This window comes from Suncus etruscus, chromosome 14 (genome assembly GCF_024139225.1).
Source record: "Suncus etruscus isolate mSunEtr1 chromosome 14, mSunEtr1.pri.cur, whole genome shotgun sequence".
Taxonomy (NCBI): Eukaryota; Metazoa; Chordata; class Mammalia; order Eulipotyphla; family Soricidae; genus Suncus; species Suncus etruscus.
In genome coordinates this window covers 84,903,404-84,919,930 of record NC_064861.1, presented here as the reverse complement: position 1 = coordinate 84,919,930, position 16,527 = coordinate 84,903,404, and the positions used below count along the sequence as shown (strand labels likewise).

General features: G+C 53.4%; 1 protein-coding gene across 1 annotated transcript in view; it reads right to left on the bottom strand.

The window, feature by feature from the left end:
- Positions 1–1,502: 1,502 nt before the first annotated feature.
- Positions 1,503–16,527, bottom strand: part of LTBP4 (latent transforming growth factor beta binding protein 4) — a 36,977-nt gene continuing 21,952 nt past the window's right edge. Inside the window, exons 17-33 of the mRNA XM_049787227.1 lie at positions 16,216–16,341; positions 16,008–16,127; positions 14,774–14,902; positions 14,569–14,694; positions 13,875–13,997; positions 13,510–13,641; positions 12,775–12,906; positions 12,570–12,695; positions 9,080–9,235; positions 7,890–8,213; positions 7,308–7,379; positions 6,816–6,944; positions 6,549–6,707; positions 4,705–4,857; positions 3,157–3,870; positions 2,787–2,945; positions 1,503–1,819 (exon numbers count right to left, since the gene is read on the bottom strand). Of these exons, the coding sequence (XP_049643184.1) occupies positions 1,665–1,819; positions 2,787–2,945; positions 3,157–3,870; positions 4,705–4,857; positions 6,549–6,707; positions 6,816–6,944; positions 7,308–7,379; positions 7,890–8,213; positions 9,080–9,235; positions 12,570–12,695; positions 12,775–12,906; positions 13,510–13,641; positions 13,875–13,997; positions 14,569–14,694; positions 14,774–14,902; positions 16,008–16,127; positions 16,216–16,341 (3,035 nt within the window). The 3' untranslated portion in view covers positions 1,503–1,664. The remainder of the gene's footprint in view (positions 1,820–2,786; positions 2,946–3,156; positions 3,871–4,704; positions 4,858–6,548; positions 6,708–6,815; positions 6,945–7,307; positions 7,380–7,889; positions 8,214–9,079; positions 9,236–12,569; positions 12,696–12,774; positions 12,907–13,509; positions 13,642–13,874; positions 13,998–14,568; positions 14,695–14,773; positions 14,903–16,007; positions 16,128–16,215; positions 16,342–16,527) is intronic.

The following is a 16,527-nucleotide window of genomic DNA, read 5'->3' as shown; positions in this document are numbered from 1 at the left end:
CCACAGAATGTCCTTTATTTGTTTAGGGGGCCACATATAGCAGTGCTCAGAGATTACTCCTGGCTCTTCACTCCAGGGTCATTCTTGGCAGTGCTAAGGGGACCATAAGAGATGCCAGAGAGGGATCAAACCTGGGTTGGCCCTGTGCAAGGCCCTGTCTGCTGTGCTATCACACCAGCCCTGAATCCTTTTTGTTTTTTTCTAAGGGCAGTGCCAGGAATCAAACTGTGGGCTCCTCCAGGCAAAGTATGCATACCATTTCCCAGAGTGTGTTTTGTATGTTTTGGAGAGGATCAGGATCAACCGGGAAGGGGTGGAGGGACAGGATGGGAGCGCAGTAATGTGGAGCCGAGTACCTACCTGGAGCATCAATATTAGGGGTGTTATTTGGCTTCCGGCCACCCTTGTGAGCTGCCTTCCTAGCCACTCGCTCTTCACACCCACTGGCACTGGTAAAGGCTGTTTCCTGGAGATACAGTGCTTCTGGCAGCCAAGAAACTCAAACTTGGCACAGCCTGGAGCTTCACTCACATGTTCTTTGTTGTGCAGTTTGGTGAAATTGGATTTGATGACTTGGCCAATCTGGACCTTTGCCACCAGTCCTGGGGCTTTCTAAAGGCACACAGCATACAGCTTCGGGAATTTTTTGCTTTAGTTTTGGGACCACACCCAAAAATGTTCAGGGATTACTTCTGGCTCTGCATTTAGGAATTACTTGTGATGGCGCACAAGGGACCCTATGTGGTGATGGGGATTGAACCTAGCTTGGCCACATGCAAGGTAAACCCACCCCCCACCCCTCCCCCCTGCCCACTATCCCCGATTGTTTGTTTTGTTTTGTTTTGTTTTGGGGCCACATCTGGAGGTGCTAAGGTGCTCAGGGTGCACTCCTGGCTCCACACTCAGGGATCACATAGGATGGGCTTTGGGTATCATATGGGATACCAAGGATCAAATTCCAGTTGGTTCCAAGTACCATACTCGCTCTGGCTCAATAAAAATAAATTTAGAAACAAAAACAGGGACCAGAGCAATAATAGTACAGCAAGTAGGACACTTGCCATGCACATGGCAGACCCAAGTTCGATACACACCACCCCATATGGTTCCCCCAAGCACTACCAAGGGTAATTCCTGTGAGCAGAGCCAGGAGCAAGTCTTGAGCATCACCAGGGGTGGCCCCCAAACAAAAACAAAATTATTTTTATTAAATCATTGTGATTCACAAAGTTGTTCATAATAGTTATTTCAGACAGTGTGACCTTCCCTCCAGCAATGACCATGGGGTCCCTTCCACCCCCCTGAGTGGACCCCTTAGAAGCCTGCGGTTAGGGCCAGTGTATGGGCAGCAGGGACTACTACAGCTGGCTTGTTCAGGGGTCACTCTTAGCTCTGCATGGGGTGCTGCAAACTGAACTCCAACGGAGGAGGCGGAGGAGGAGGAGGAGGAGGAGGAGGAGGAGGAGAAAGGGGAGGAGGAGGAGGACAAGGCACAGGCAGAATTACAAAATAGGTGTTTTTAATTGAAAAAACTTGTATAAAACGGAGCAGGGACGTGAAGGAGGCCATGGGCGCAGGTCGGACGTGTCAGCAGTAAGGGCTGGGATCAGAGGTGGCTGAGGAGGGGCCCCAACTGCGCTCAGGGCACCGGATGCGCTGGGGGCTCAGGCCCGGGGCCTCGCGGGCGCACAGTGGTGAGGCTGGTGCGTGGGGGCGAATCCGGGGCGGCAGAGGCAGCGGAAGGAGCCGTCGGTGTTGACGCAGCGAGCATTGACGCAGAGCGGGGTGTCTCCTGGGGCCTCGTCACATTCGTTGATGTCTGGGCAGGGAGATATTACCGAGAGCTGTCAGGCCTGGAACACAGCTCTCTGCTGTGTGCGTGTGACTTAACCTCATGGTACGTTTGTAAGATAGGTTTCTGGGGTTTCGTTTATTTGTGGGGGCTACACCCAGTGATGTTCAGGGATTGCTCCTAGTGGAATGCCAAGGATCGAATCCAAGTCAGCTGCGTGCCTTATCCTCTGTGCTAGCACTCTGGCCCAGGCCCCTAGGTTTTTTTTTGGTTGTTGTTTTTTGTTTGTTCGTCTTGTTTTTGGTCATACCTGGAGGCGATCAGGAATTACTCCTGGTTCTGCACTCAGAAATCACCACCGACAGGCTCAGGGGACCATATGGGATGCTGGGATTCGAACAGGTGTTCGTCCTGTGTTGGCTGCACGCAAGGCAAATGCCCTGCTGCTATGCTATTTCTCCGGTCCCCTAGGTTTTGTTTTGTTTTTGTTTTTTTGTTTTTTGGTTAGGATTCTCTAGTGGATGTTGTTGCAAAGACAATAAGGGTTTGTTTTGGGGGACACACCCAGCAGAACTTGGGTTACCCTTGGCTCTGTGCTCAGAAATCATTCCTGGCAAGCTTTGGGGACTATTAATGGATGCTGAGAATTGAACCCAGGTTTGTCTGGGGGTCAGCTGCATGCAGGGCAAACGCCCTACCACTATGCTATCTCTCTGTCCCTGTTTTTATTTTTGATTGTTGTTTGTTTTGTTTTGGGGCTGCACCCGGCTACTCAGTTGCTCAGAGGTTACTCCAGGCTCTACACTCTGGGATCACTCCTGATGATGCTTGGGGGACCATATGGGATCCCGGGGATCAAACCTGGGTTGGCTGCATGCAAGACAAGCACCCTCCCCTCTGTACTATTGCTCTGGCTCCCACTGAAACTCTCATCGGGTCCCCCCACTTCCCAGCCCCACCATCCTCTCGCATGCAGGCTCCACCAGGGCCTCACCAACACAAGACATCCGAGTCATGTCCAGGCGGTAGCCGTCAAAGCAGTCACAGGTGAACCCCTCGGGGACACGAACACAGCGGCCGTGGGCGCAGCCATCCAGGATCCCACATTCCTCGGCCTCCAGCCCCTCGTAGGGCCCAGTCAGAGCGCCAGCGCCTACGAACATGAGAGATGGGTGAGGCTCAGGGGCTGGGCCCCCCATTCCTACCTGCCCTCTGACTGCAAGGACCCCTACTGGGCTCCCTTGGCCCTCATAGCACTTTCTGGAGGGTTTCTGGGTTTCTGCATCCCTCACTCGACTGGCTCAGTTTCCCATCTCTGCCAACTCCCACCCCTCCTGCCCCATCTTCCCTTCTGGGGTGCTCACCAGCATAGCCTCTACCTTCTGTCGCCTCCTCGGGCTCAGAGAAGGAGCCTCGGGTGTCTCGGGGCCGATAGCGCCAGCGGGTGGCCGGGTCGGAGGGCCCAGGACTGTCAGCTTCGCTGTAGGAGACACCTTCTCCCTCATCATCCTCAAAGTCTGGCATGTCGAAGGGGGGCACCCCGTAGGGGGCCTCCCGGCGGGCAAAAGGCCCAGGAGGTGGAGGGTAGGGGTCATCCCGACGAGGGAAGGGTCCGGGGGGTGGTGGGTAGGGGTCGTCCAGACGGGGGAAGGGTCCAGGGGGTGGTGGGTAGGGATCCTCCCGGCGGGGGAAGGGTCCAGGGGGAGGAGGTGGTAGGTAGGGGTCCTCTCTTCGAGGGAAGGGCCCAGGAGGTGGGGGCGGTGGGTAAGGGTCTTCCCGGCGGGGGAAAGGTCCTGGACCAGGGGGCGGTGGGTAAGGATCTTCTCGGCGGGGGAAAGGTCCTGGACCTGGGGGCGGTGGATAAGGGTCTTCCCGGCGAGGGAAGGGTCCTGGACCAGGGGGTGGTGGGTAGGGGTCATAGGGTAGCACAGGGGGTGGATACAGCTCGGGTCCATAGGGCAGGCTCTGGTAAGGCGGGCCTAGGTCTGGGCCATACTCATAAGGGGGTCCAAAGCCCCCGGGCCGTGGGGGGCTATATGCAGGAGGGCGCAGCACATTGCACAGGGCCTCAAAGTCATCTGTGGATAGGATCCAAGCATAACTGTCAGTTAGGCCTGCCAGGCACCAGCCACTCTTGTGCTCTCCCACTGCCACCAACCGCCCATCCCCAACCTGCCCAGCAGGCAGAGGAGCCCAGAGGAGGGGGTGGGCCGTGGGCAGAGGCATGGGAGGGGCTTCAGAGAACAAAGGCTGTGATTGGTAGATCGGGTATAGGCAGGGTTCTGGATCTCCAATGAGACCAAGGAACTGGGCACTTATACTAAGGGCTGCAGTCAGATATCTGGGTCCACGTGTTGGTATTTGAGAGAGCCAGGAAATTGGGACTAGGGCCTAAGGAAACAGGAAAGCAATGTTAGGGACCAAGAACTGCTGACTAGAATACACAGCCCAGATCTGAACCTGTGAGGTTGGAGGGGGCTGAAGGGATGGGGATGAGAGACTGGGAGTTAAAAAGCCAGACCTGAAGTTCTATGGTTCTTGAACACCCAAATGTGAGAGCCTGGGGTGGTGGTGGTGGTGGTGGTGATGATGTCTATGTCTATGCAGTTATAACTAGGAGAGTGTGTGTGCTGGGGGTATCTGATTCTAAAGGTTCAGAAAGTAGAGAAGGGGAATTTCGTGATGGGTTTGGGAGAGCAGGAGTTAAAGAGACCAGATGCCAGGTGGGTGCTCATGAGTCAGACTTTGGGATCACTGTGTTTGTGGGGGAAGAGGGGGATTTGGGGTTTTAGGGACCAGTTTTAGGGATGGGATGAGACATAGGGGTGTCTGAGGGTCCCGTGGGGGGAATCTGAGAGGTCTAAGACTCAGATCCAGAGGCTGAGGGCAGGGTTTCTGAGCAAAGTCTGTACCTGAGTCCTGGGCAGGGCAGAGGGCACAGTCCATACCCCAGGCCTCCCCATATAGGCAGCAGCACTCGGTGTAGGTGGCCTGGCGGTCCAGCCGGGGACGACTGCACACAAGGTCAGCTCCCACTTCCTGCCAGCACACTCCGAGGTTGTCATCTGAGGTGAAGACAACATCTGTTCAGTGGGGACCGACATGCTGGGTTCCCACATGTTCGGTGACCTCCCCTGATGAGGCGTCCACCATTGCTGCCCCTTCTCAAGTCCTCCGTCATTAGGAGTGAGCTCTTAAGTATTAGCCTCAAAAACTGCTCTTGGCCAGGACAAAAAGAGAAGAAGGAACCCCATGGCTGGAAGATGACCCGAGCATGTCCACTCTAGGCCTGGCCTGTGAGACCTCAGGTGTGGCCTTTTGCCACTGAGCACTGTTTGAAGGAAGACCCAGGGCCAAGAGGTGGAAAAAGAGGGTGAAACAAAGAGGTAGAAACAATACATCCGCAGAGCCCAAGGGGAAAAACAAAACAAACAAAAAACAGAAAAAGCAGAGAGAAAGAGGGCAGGAGTGATAGCACAGCAGGTAGGATGTTTGCCTTGCACACAGCTGACCAGATTTGATCCCCAGCATCCCATATGGTCCCTGAGCCTGCCAGGAGTGATTCCTGAGCACAGAGCCAGGAGTAACCCCTGAGCACCACTCAGTGTGGCCCCACTCAAAAAAATAGCAGAAAGGGAAAGAAACTAAGAACTAGACCAAGGCAGCTCTACAGTGCCTGAAATTCATAGGAAAGGTTGGAAGCTTTTGATTGTAAAAGATGGAGAAATGCCCATAGATAGCAGCAGGAAGCACCACTGAGGATGTAGAAAGAGCAGCCCTGTTCTGACTTTAAGAACTAATTCCCAGGACTGGAACAATAGAACAGTGTGGAGGGTGTGTGCCTTGCACATGGCTGACCCAGGTTCAATCCCTGGCATGCCGTAACAGTCCACCAAGCCCTTCTAGGAGTGATCCTGAGTGCAGAGCCAAAAGTAAGCAGCAAACGTCCCCAACCCCCCCAAAAATGGGGCTGGAGCCATCAGGTACATCGGGTAGATGTTTGCCTTGCAAGTGGTCACCCATGTTCTATTCCCAGCATCCCATATGGTTTCCTGAGCACCTCTAGGAGTCAGCCCTGAACATATGTGGCCCCCAAAACCAAACAAAAAACTCCCCCAAAACACAGTTAATTCCTCACAGCTGCCCATTATGATATAGTAGGGGTCACACTAGTCCCAGTGTAGACAGGAAGCTGGGATCCAAGAGACAATACCCAGTGGGCACACGCATTCAGGGCCACTACGTGGCATGCTTTTCTCTCAGACCTCCTATACTAGAATCTTCACTTTTTTGGGGGCAGAACCCACATTCACCAGTGCTCAGAGGTACTCTAGGTTCAGTGTTGGAGTAGAGGGTTGAGCATCCCTGGCAGTAAGGGAGGATCAGCGTGAGTGCTAGGAGGGTACCAAACCACAGCAAGTGCTCCAGTCCTTAGTTAGATCCATCAGCCTGGTGTCCCAGAACCTTTCCCTTTAACACCAGGTCAGCTAGTTGATTGACAGCCACGCACAGAATAAAAAGAGCTGGAAGGGGACAGAGCTGGACCAGATAGGAGGCGTGGCCTTTGGTAGGGCGTGACTCAGGGAAAATTGGAGTGACTCATAACATGACGCAGCATGGCCTGTTGCAGGGCTTAATTGGGGACGGGCATGGCTTTATCAGGAGATGGTTGTGGCCTTTGGTAGGGCGTGGCTCGGGTTAAATGGGCAAGACTGTATCATGCAATGGGCGGCTAAAGCAGCAGGGGCAGGGCTACCTAGGCTCTGGCTCTCGTTGGTGACACAGCGGCGCCGGGAGCCATCCAGCACCAGTGGGGGTTCGCAGGTGCAGTGGTAGGAGCCCACGGTGTTGACACAGCGGCCACCCTCACAAGCCGGCTCCTCCTCATCGTTATCCAGGGCGCACTCATCATTATCTAGGGTGGTAAACAGGGAGTGAGTCTCCCACGCATGGACGTAGACCTTGGGTGCTGGCCACATCCCACATCCAAGAGGCTTGGCAAGGCACGGGAGAAGGGCCCTACCCACACACTCCATCCGCTGGGAATGGTAGTAGAAGCCGTTGCTGCAGTAACATGAGTAGCCCGGTGCTGTGTTTACGCACACACCACTTTTGCACACCTGGTCCCGGAAGAGCTGGCACTCGTCAGCATCTGCGGGAAGGAGGGTCAGAGGCACTTAATGGCCTGAGAGATGGGGTGGGGTGCGGATCATGTAATTGTGGGCCAGAGTCAAGGAAAATGAGATAGATCGATGACAATAGAGACCCAGTGGAGATGGTTTGGGGGAGGGGAGATGGGTACAGGAAAATAGGGTGAGAGAGGCGGGTGAAACAGAGACACCAGCGATGGGTCCAGAGGCAGACACCTGCCTCCTTGACAGGAAGCCCTAGATTTCATTCTCTGGGTACCACAAAACAAAATAAGACAGAACGCTAACTCCTTACTCTGTCCCAAGTAAAGAGAGACAGGCTGGGCAGAGCTGAGCAGTGCTCATGGGGCGCAAATCTAACTCACCTCTCCGGAGGCTGGGGTCTCCACTAGGTGCCAAGTAGCCCCGACCATGGGGACACAATGACTGGTACTCGGCTGCACAGAGAGAAACAAGGCTGAGTGCTAATACCCATCTCTCCTGGCCATCCTCATAGGCACCCAGGCTTAGGGACCCCTGGATCCCCCAACTCCACCTTTTTTTTTTTTTGATTTTTGGGTCACACCCATTTGACGCTCAGGGGTTACTCCTGGCTATGTGCTCAGAAATCGCCCCTGGCTTGGGGGGACCATATGGGACACCGGGGGATCGAACCGCGGTCCGTTCCTTGGCTAGCGCTTGTAAGGCAGACACCTTACCTCTAGCGCCACCTTCCTGGCCCCTAGTTTTAGCTTTTTGTTTTGTTTTTGTTTCGGGGCCATGCTCAGCGATGCATAAGGGTTACTCCTGGCTCTATACTTAGGAATCACTCCTGGCAGGCTCCAGGGAACATATGAGACATGGGAATCCAATATGGATCATTGGTAAGCAAGGCAAACCCCTCCCCACTGTGCTATGGTTCTGGCTCTGCCAACCTGCCTCTTGTCAAGGACTCAGGTCTTACGTACCTGTCTCAGTGCCCGGGCACTGCTGGATGCGGCATCCATTGCCCCAGCCCTCGCCTACCGTGCAGCAGCACTCCTGCCATGTCACATTTCTCGCCAGGATGTTGTCACAGGCATCGGGAGCTGCGGTGTCAAAGTAACACTCCCGGCGACCGCTGCCCACAGGGCCCTGCCTTGGTGTGCTGGGTCTGCGGGCCGGGGGTGGCGGTGGTGGCGGCCTGGCGGGCACATTTGGGCTGGCTGGCCGATTTGGGCTGGCTGGCCGATTTGGGCTGGCTGGCCGATTTGGGCTGGAGGGCGCCTGGGGCTGCGAGCCTGGGAATGTGCCTGGGAAGACATATGTGGGCTGAGCTTTTAGCCTCCATGTTATCAACTGAAGCTCTTTGGACTCCCAGTCATCAGTGGGGGAATCTCATTTCCTACCAGACAACCATCTGTGACACCTACTGATTCAAGTCCCCCCTTTTTATTGTTTTTGGGCCACACCCAGGGACACTTAGGAGTTACTCCTACATATGCGCTCAGAAATTGCTCCTGGCTTGGGGGACCATATGGGATGCCGGGGATCAAACCTGTGTCTATCCTGGGTCAGCTGTGTGCAAGGCAAATGCCCTAATGCTGTGCCAGTGCTCCAGTCCCATGTCCCAAGCTTCATGAGTCATTTCTGCTTCTCTCCTGTCCCTAGCCCCACCACTGCCAACTTGCCCATGTGGCAGCCCCAGTTCACAGTGGGGATGGGAGGCACAGAGATTGTCCAGCTCCTCAACAATTTCTCTGAATCCTACCACCACCCCATAATGGACCTGCTTTCAGTTTTCATCTCCAAATCGTCTCAGCATCCTGGAGAAAAATCACCCCTCCAGACAGCCTCTTGGCCTGTGTAAATGGCACTATACTACCAATTCCCAAATTTTATTGACTTATTTATTAATTTGGGGGCCACATCTGGCGGTGCTCAAGGGCTACTCCTGACTCTACACTCAGGAATGACTCCTGGCGGACTCTGTGGATCATATGAGATGCCCGGGATTGAACCTGGGTTGTCTGTGTGCAAGGCAAATGCCCTACCTGCGCCCACCCCTCAGTTAAATAAAATAAGAATCCCAGCATTTCACTCGTGGCTGCTGTGGATATGAGAGGAGGGTGGCAGTGCTTATAGCCATCAGTTAAATGAACACTGTCTTCTGTCTCACCGGCAGAACTTGAAGAAGTCCTTGGGGGAACACAGCGCCCTGTCATGGGGTCAAACTCCTCAGGGCTGGTGGGGCAGACACAGAGGAAAGAGCCTTCCACGTTCTCACACAAGGCAGTTCCACACACACCCTGCAGCGTCTCACACTCGTTCACATCTGTGAGCAGAAGCCATGGGGGAGAGAAAGAACCTGTCAGTAGCTGTAAACTTTTGGTAAGCCCAAAGGTCTGAAGTTTCTAACCAAAAGGGAATTTGGGGGAGGGGGCTGGATCAATAGCACAGTGGGGGGTGTGCCCCTCCAAAAAAAAAACAGAACCAAAAAAAAGAAATTATTCCCCACAAACACCTAACAAAGGATTTAACAGCACAGATTCCCTACAGGGAGTTTTTTCTTGGATTGTGAGTCACACCCAGTCATACTCACAGGGGTTACTCCTGGCTTTGTACTCAGGAATTACTCCTGGCAGTATTTAGGGGACCCTCTGGGTTGCCAGGGATCAAATGCCAGTTGATTGCATCCAAGGCAAGTGCCCTACCCACTACCTACCACTACCTACCACTGTTATCTAGTGCTCTGTCCCAAAATGGAATTTATTAGTGCTGGAGCAATAGCACAGTGGGTATTGTGTTTGCCTTGCATGTGGCCAATCTGGGCTTAATCCCTGGTACCCTATAGGGTCCTCTGAGTCTGCTAGGAGTAATTTTTGAGTGCAGAGCTAGAAGTAACCCCTGAATGCCACTGGGTGTTAAAAAAAAAAAAGGAATTTGTTTTTAATGGCCTACACCCCATTGTACATTTATCATTCAGGGATAAGCCCTGAATTTCCCTTGGGAGCCCTTATTTTTGAGTAGGGTAAGATCTATGAGTCCCAGAAGGTTCCACAAGATGACCACATTTCTCTATTTCAGAGAGAGCTAGTGATCACAGAGGGACAAACCAAGTTAGTCTCAGGCCTTTTGCCAGAAATATGGAGAAAGAAATTCCCTGGGTGGCTGGGATGCTGCTGGCTTGGCAGCTTCAGTCGCCAAATGAATGAGATGAGCCCCTAGGGATCAGGACCACTTTGGTCCTTGTGAAAAGTAAAGCTGCATAAAAATAAATGCCCAGAGGGAAGCATAGCTGAGAAGGACAGAGCTGGCCATTAACTTGGTGATTCCTCTCTCCTCTAAGTAAGATTGAGAATTAAATAAACTGTACGACTCATCACAATTTTTAGTTTTTGGTTCACATCCAGCAGTGCTTAGGGGTTACTCCTGGCTCTTCACTCAGGAATTATTCCTGATGGGAATTACTTCCAACCCCCTGTAGTACCATCTCTCCAGTTCCCCTCATCACAATTTTAAGGTCTCAGTTGTGTTTGCATTTGTTGAAACCTCACAGAATGGAACTTAACAGTCATGCAGGGGTGTGAGATGAACCTCCAATGAACTTGTCTTAAAAATATGTATCTGTTGAACCCCAGGAATGAAAACATGCTAAAGAATGGTACGGGAGATAGAGAGACAGCACAGCAGGTAGGGAGTTTGCCTTGCATGCAGCCAAGCCAGGTTTGATCTCTGGCATCCCATATGGTCCCCTGAGTCTGTGGGGAATAATTTCTTTTTTGTTATTGTTGTTCTGTTTTGTTGTTTTTTTTTTGGGGGGGGGGACACCCGGTGATGCTCAAGGGTTACTCCTAGCTCTGCACTCAGAAACCACTCCTGGATTGGGGTTAACCATATGGGATGCCGGGAATCAAACTGCGGTAGGTCCTGGTCAGCCGAGTGCAAGGCAAATGTCCTACTGCTGCACCACTGCTCCAGCCCCTGCCAGGAATAATTTCTGAGCATAGACCAAGAAGGAGTAACCCCTGAACACCACAGGGTGTGCCCCCTCCCCAAAAGAAGAGCAAAAAAAAAAGAAAGAATAAAAAGGTGAGTGTAAAGTGGTCTGTACTGCAAATCTATCTCCATCATTGGGTGAATTTCTGAGTAAAAGAAATAACTTTCATGATCCTAGGATGACACTAATGGAATACAGGTCATAAGTATGCATGTGGTGTTTAGCCGACAATCTCTATTGGGGGCTTTCTTTGTTTTTTGAGGGGTTACTCTCTAGATGTTGCTGGTGTTCAGGAGGGACTCTGTGCTTGGGAATCACTCCCAGTGGAACTCCAAGGATCATAGGGTGCAACTGCGATCATGCAAAAGCAAGTGACCTTGTCTCCTGAGCCTTTTGCTGGGGATGGAATCCAGGACCTCAGATATACAAAGCATCAAACTCAGCTATATCTCAATCCTATTCTACAAGTTCTTTGGGTTTTGGGCCACACCACTCAGTAGTGTCAGTGCTTACTCTTGGTTTTGTGCTCAGGGACACTCCTGGTAGTGCACAGGGAACCATAAGAAGTGCCTGGGATTGAATCCTGGCCACTGCAGGCAAGACAAGCATCCTGCCTGTTGAACCACTGCTCTGGCCCCACTTACAAACCTTTCAGTAGGCTTTACGTGTAGAAAATCTCCTGGGAGGAAAATAAAGCTTGTTTATGTTAAAAATCAGTGACTATTGCATATATATATTTTTTGTTTGTTTTGTTTTTGTTTTTGTTTTTGGGCCACACCCAGCGATGCTCAGGAGTTACTCCTGGCTGTCTGCTCAGAAATAGCTCCTGGCAGGCACGGGGGACCATATGGGACACCAGGATTTGAACCAACCACCTTTGGTCCTGGATCGGCTGCTTGCAAGGCAAACGCAGCTGTGCTATCTCTCCGGGCCCTATTGCATATATTTTAAATGCATTATTCAGGGGTCAGAGAGATAGCACAGCGGTGGGGCAAGGGTTTGGCTTGCATGCAGCCGACTCAGGACGGATCCCAGCATCCCATATGGTCCTCCGAGCCTGCCAGGAGCAATTTCTGAATGCAGAGATAGGAGTAACCCCTGAGAGCCACCAGGTGTGACCCAAAAACAAACAAAACAAAACCAAAAAAAGCATTATTTGGGGGCTGAAGCAATAAATAGCACAATGGATAGGGTGTTTCCCTTGCACATGGCTGACACAGATTTGATCCCTGGCTTCTCATATGTCCTGTGAGTCTGCTAGCAGTAATTTCTGAGCACAGAGTCAGGAGTAAATCCTGAGCACTACCAGATGTGACCCCCCCCCCCCAAAATTTTTTTGAGAATCAACAAGACAATACAGCGAGTAGGTGCTTACTATGCATGCAGCTGACCCAGGTTAGATCCCTAGAACCACAAATGGTCCCCTGAACCCTGACAAGAGTGGTCCCTAAGCAGAGTCAGGAGTAAGCCCTAAGTAACACCGGCCCCCACCCAAAAAATATATTATTTAAGTCTCCCCAAACTGGAATCCCCCTTCAGCACATATAAAGTCTGGAGGAAGAGGATTCCTATAGCTTGTAACCAGAACAGTTCTAATGGTCAAGAATTGAAACTCCACAATCCTCAAACGCATCTCTTTCCCGTCCCACCCCACCCCCGTGCCCCGTACCCACGCAGTGGCGCCCGTCCCTCGCCCCCTCGTAGCCCTGGTCACAGAGGCACTGGAAGGAGCCTGGCAGGTTCTGGCACACGGCATGGGACCCGCAGAAGGATCGGTTCCGGCATTCGTCCACATCTGCAAGCACAAGACAGTCAGGCCAGAGCTGGGCTTCCACCCACCCCAGGCCCAGGCCCAGGGCCCCGTGGACACGAACCCTGACATCCCCCGCCAGGAGTAGGCTGATAGCCGGGCTCACAGGCCGGCATACAGCGGTAGGAGCCAGGGGTGTTCTCGCAGCGCTGAGTTCCACAAATTGATGCTCCATACTCTTGGCACTCGTCCACGTCTGCAGGAAGGGAGAGGCGGGGGGGGGGGGGGGCAGCGGTGTCACACACCTGGATGATGCCCAGCACTGAATCTGGGGTTCTAGGACAGTGTTTCTCAATTTGGGCCCTAATATTCCAAGGGGACCTGTGGTGAAAATCTCGTAAAATGGGGTCATGCATGAGACTAGTCGGCTACTGAAGAGCGGAGATGTCATAGTCAGAAAAAAATCTTAACTATTTGGGGGAGAAGGGTTGGAACCATACTAGCAGTGCTCAGGTTTACTCCTGGCTCGGTGCTCAGGGGTCACTTCTGGTGGGGCACAGGGGACCAAACGGGGACTGGGGATTGAATCCTGGTCAGCTGCATGAAAGGTTAATATCCTACTTGCTAGGGTCCGGAGAGATAGCATGGAGGTAAGGCGCTTGCCTTTCATGCAGAAGGATGATGGTTTGAATCCCAGCATCCCATATGGTCCCCTGTGCCTGCCAGGGGCGATTTCTAAGCCTAGAGCCAGCAAACCTGGGTTTGGTCCCTGGCACCCCATGTGGCCTCCCAAGCACCCCCTAAGCCCAAAGGAGAACTCTGTCCGGCCATCCGTGGAGAGAGAGGCAGGCTCACTCACCATCACAGGTGCCCTCTGGGCCCGCGTGGTATCCAGGGTCGCAATCACGGACACAGCGGTAGGAGCCTGGTGAGTTCTCACAGCGCTGTGACCCGCACAGGGCCGGGCCCTGCTCTCTACATTCGTCAATGTCTGATGGGGGAGGAAGGCCGTCAGACAGGAGAGGCAGGTAGGGAAAGGGAAAAAGGTAGGGGAGACAAGGATGGGAGTCAAAAGAAGAAGAGAAGAGAGAGAAAGGGACACGAGGAGACAGTGCAAGAAGTCATGCTGGTAGGAAAGGAGAGCTGGAGATAGGAGACCAACAGGCCAGCAGGGGGTGGCCCCACCAGTGATGGGACAGAATGAGGGCAGCTGGGGCATCTCACCTTGGCAGGAGGCAAGGTCAGCACTGGCACGGTGTCCAGGGGGACAGACACACTCGAAAGAGCCTTCGGTGTTGGTACAGATGCCACTTTGGCAAAGGTCTTCCTCGCTGCACTCGTCCACGTCTGCCAAGCAAAGCATTGTGGATGGAAATGTGCGCTAGCCCTCGGTAGAGGTTAGAGCCAGACCACGCCCACCTGCCTAAGGCACCGCCTTGCCCATAAGCCCCACCCACCAGCAGGGCTGCAAAAACCATTGTATCCAATCAGTGTCCATATACCCAGACCCCGCCCCTTTCTCCCTCCTCTCCTAATCCTGACTCTTTCTGATCTATGGCTGAGGCGCCACAAGCCCCGCCCCCTCATGCATAATAATTTAGGCTGGAGGAGCCGGAGCAATAGCACAGCTGTAAGGCCTTTGCCTTGCACAAGGCCAACACAGGTCAAATCCCGGCATCCCATATGGTACCCTGAGCCTGCCAGGAGTGACTTCTGAGCGAAAAGCCAGGAGTAACCCCTGAGCACCGCTGGGATGTAACCCCCCCAAAAATTCAGGCTGAAAATTCAGGTTTCCCATTCTGCCCTCTTTGTCTAGCCTTTCCCCAGACCCCTGCCCTGGCATAGGCTCCTCCCCTCACCCCCACACACACACACCACCAAGCCTTTTCCCTTGCCCTGGCCTAGCCTGGGTACAGACCAAGGCAAGAGGCTCCACGGGGTCCAGGCCGGTATCCGGGTGCACAAGTGCAGGCGAAGGAGCCATCCGTGTTGAGGCACTCGCCATGGGGGAAACAGAAGTCTCCCTCCAGGCACTCGTTAATGTCTAGATGGAAAGAGAGATCGGGTTAGGCACCCACGACTTTTCTGGGGTAGCTCCTGGACCCTCTCCCTACCTGGCTCACCTGCACAGGGCCCAGGCCGCCTCGCTGGAGCCCGGTAGCCGGGGGCGCAGGTGCAGCGGAAGGAACCTTCGGTGTTGGTGCAGTGTCCATGGGGGCCGCAGGAAGCGCCCGAACTACACTCATCCACATCTGTGAGAACTCAGGATTCAGAAAAGTCTTGGAGGTACATATATACACCCAAGATTTCCCCGTGGGGCAGACGGGTGGGAAGCAGGTGATGGGAAACGCCTTGGACCTGATCTTGGGCAAATTTTCCATGGCAGAAGTGGGTTGGGGGGATTTGGGACTGACTCCCTGACTGGGGTTCATGTGGAACTGGGTTTCCCAGACCTCCCCATGTTTGGAATTCTGAGAACTGAGAAAGAAGGACCTAGATAACTCAGGGTCTGGGCTGCATTTCAGACCCTGATTTGTGTCTCTAGTTAAGGGGCGGGGGCTGGGGACCATAAGCCCATTTATTTAGGCCCTAGAAAACAGATCCTGAGAAGGGTTGGAGCCCATGAAATGCAAAAATTCAGGAGTTGTGACCAGGATTATGGTTATAGTCAAGGGGTCAGTGAGATAGTACAATAGGGAGGATGTTTGCCCTATAAGTGGCCAACTCAGGTTCAGTCCCTGGCAACCGACATGATCCCTGAGAGCAGAGCCAGGAGAAATCCCTGAGCACCTCTGGGTGTGCTCCTAGAACCACGCGCGCGCACACACACACACACACACACACACACACACACACACACACACACACACACACACACAGAGTCACGATTAAGCTCAAGGATCATATGTGACATTCAGAATCAGGGCACAGTGGTGGTCAAGAGGGTCAAATGACTATAAATTAGGGTCAGAGGTAATCAAGCAGTTGCCATCATTGGACCAGATGTGACAATTGAATGAAGGGTTTACAAGCTCTCAGGGTGAGAGCAGGTGCAGGCACAAGGCCAACCCGGGTTCGATCCCAGGCATCCAGGCCCCCCCCCCCCCCAGCATGCTAGGAATAATTTCTGAGTGCAGAGCTGGAGTAAGCCCTGAACACTGCCAGGTGTGGCCCCAAAACAAAAATAAAGAAACAAAAATAGGCTCACACTCAAGTCTGCTTGGTAGTGGTAGGGCATGGGAGGTGAGGGGTATCATATCCTAAATACAACTTAGGTCCAAGCTAGGAAGCCAGGATGATGGGCCAGAGGCAGGATCAGGATGCAAACCTACAGACAGGGCATGCCCAGGGTCTCACCCATGCAGCGGCCTCGGAGGAGGTGGTGACCAGCAGGGCAGGCTCTGCACTGGAATGAGCCGGGTGAGTTCACACACTCCTGCCCCGGACATGCCAAGTGGTTCTCACACTCATCCACATCTAGGGGGACAGCAGAGATGAAGGAGTGCCCCCCCCCCCAAGCCCTCACGCCATCCCCAGCCCTTCCCTCCTCCACCCCCAGCCTCACCCTCGCATGCAGAGCGGGCCGCGTTGGGCTGGAAGCCAGTGGGGCAGACACACTGGAAACTGCCTTCAGTGTTCTCACACCGGCCATAGGAGCAGGGTGGGGGGCTCCGTGCACACTCATCCACATCTGGGGGAAACAGGAGATAACGTAGGGGGCCTAGACATACCCCAGCTGCCATTCCCACTCACCCTGATTCCAGTCTGAGCCCAAGATGTTCCCTGCTCCTGGGAGAGCAAAACCCCTCCCCATGTCACCCCAATAATGACCTCTCCAGCTGCCAGGGCAAGCTCCATCTTCTGTGCATTGCCTGCC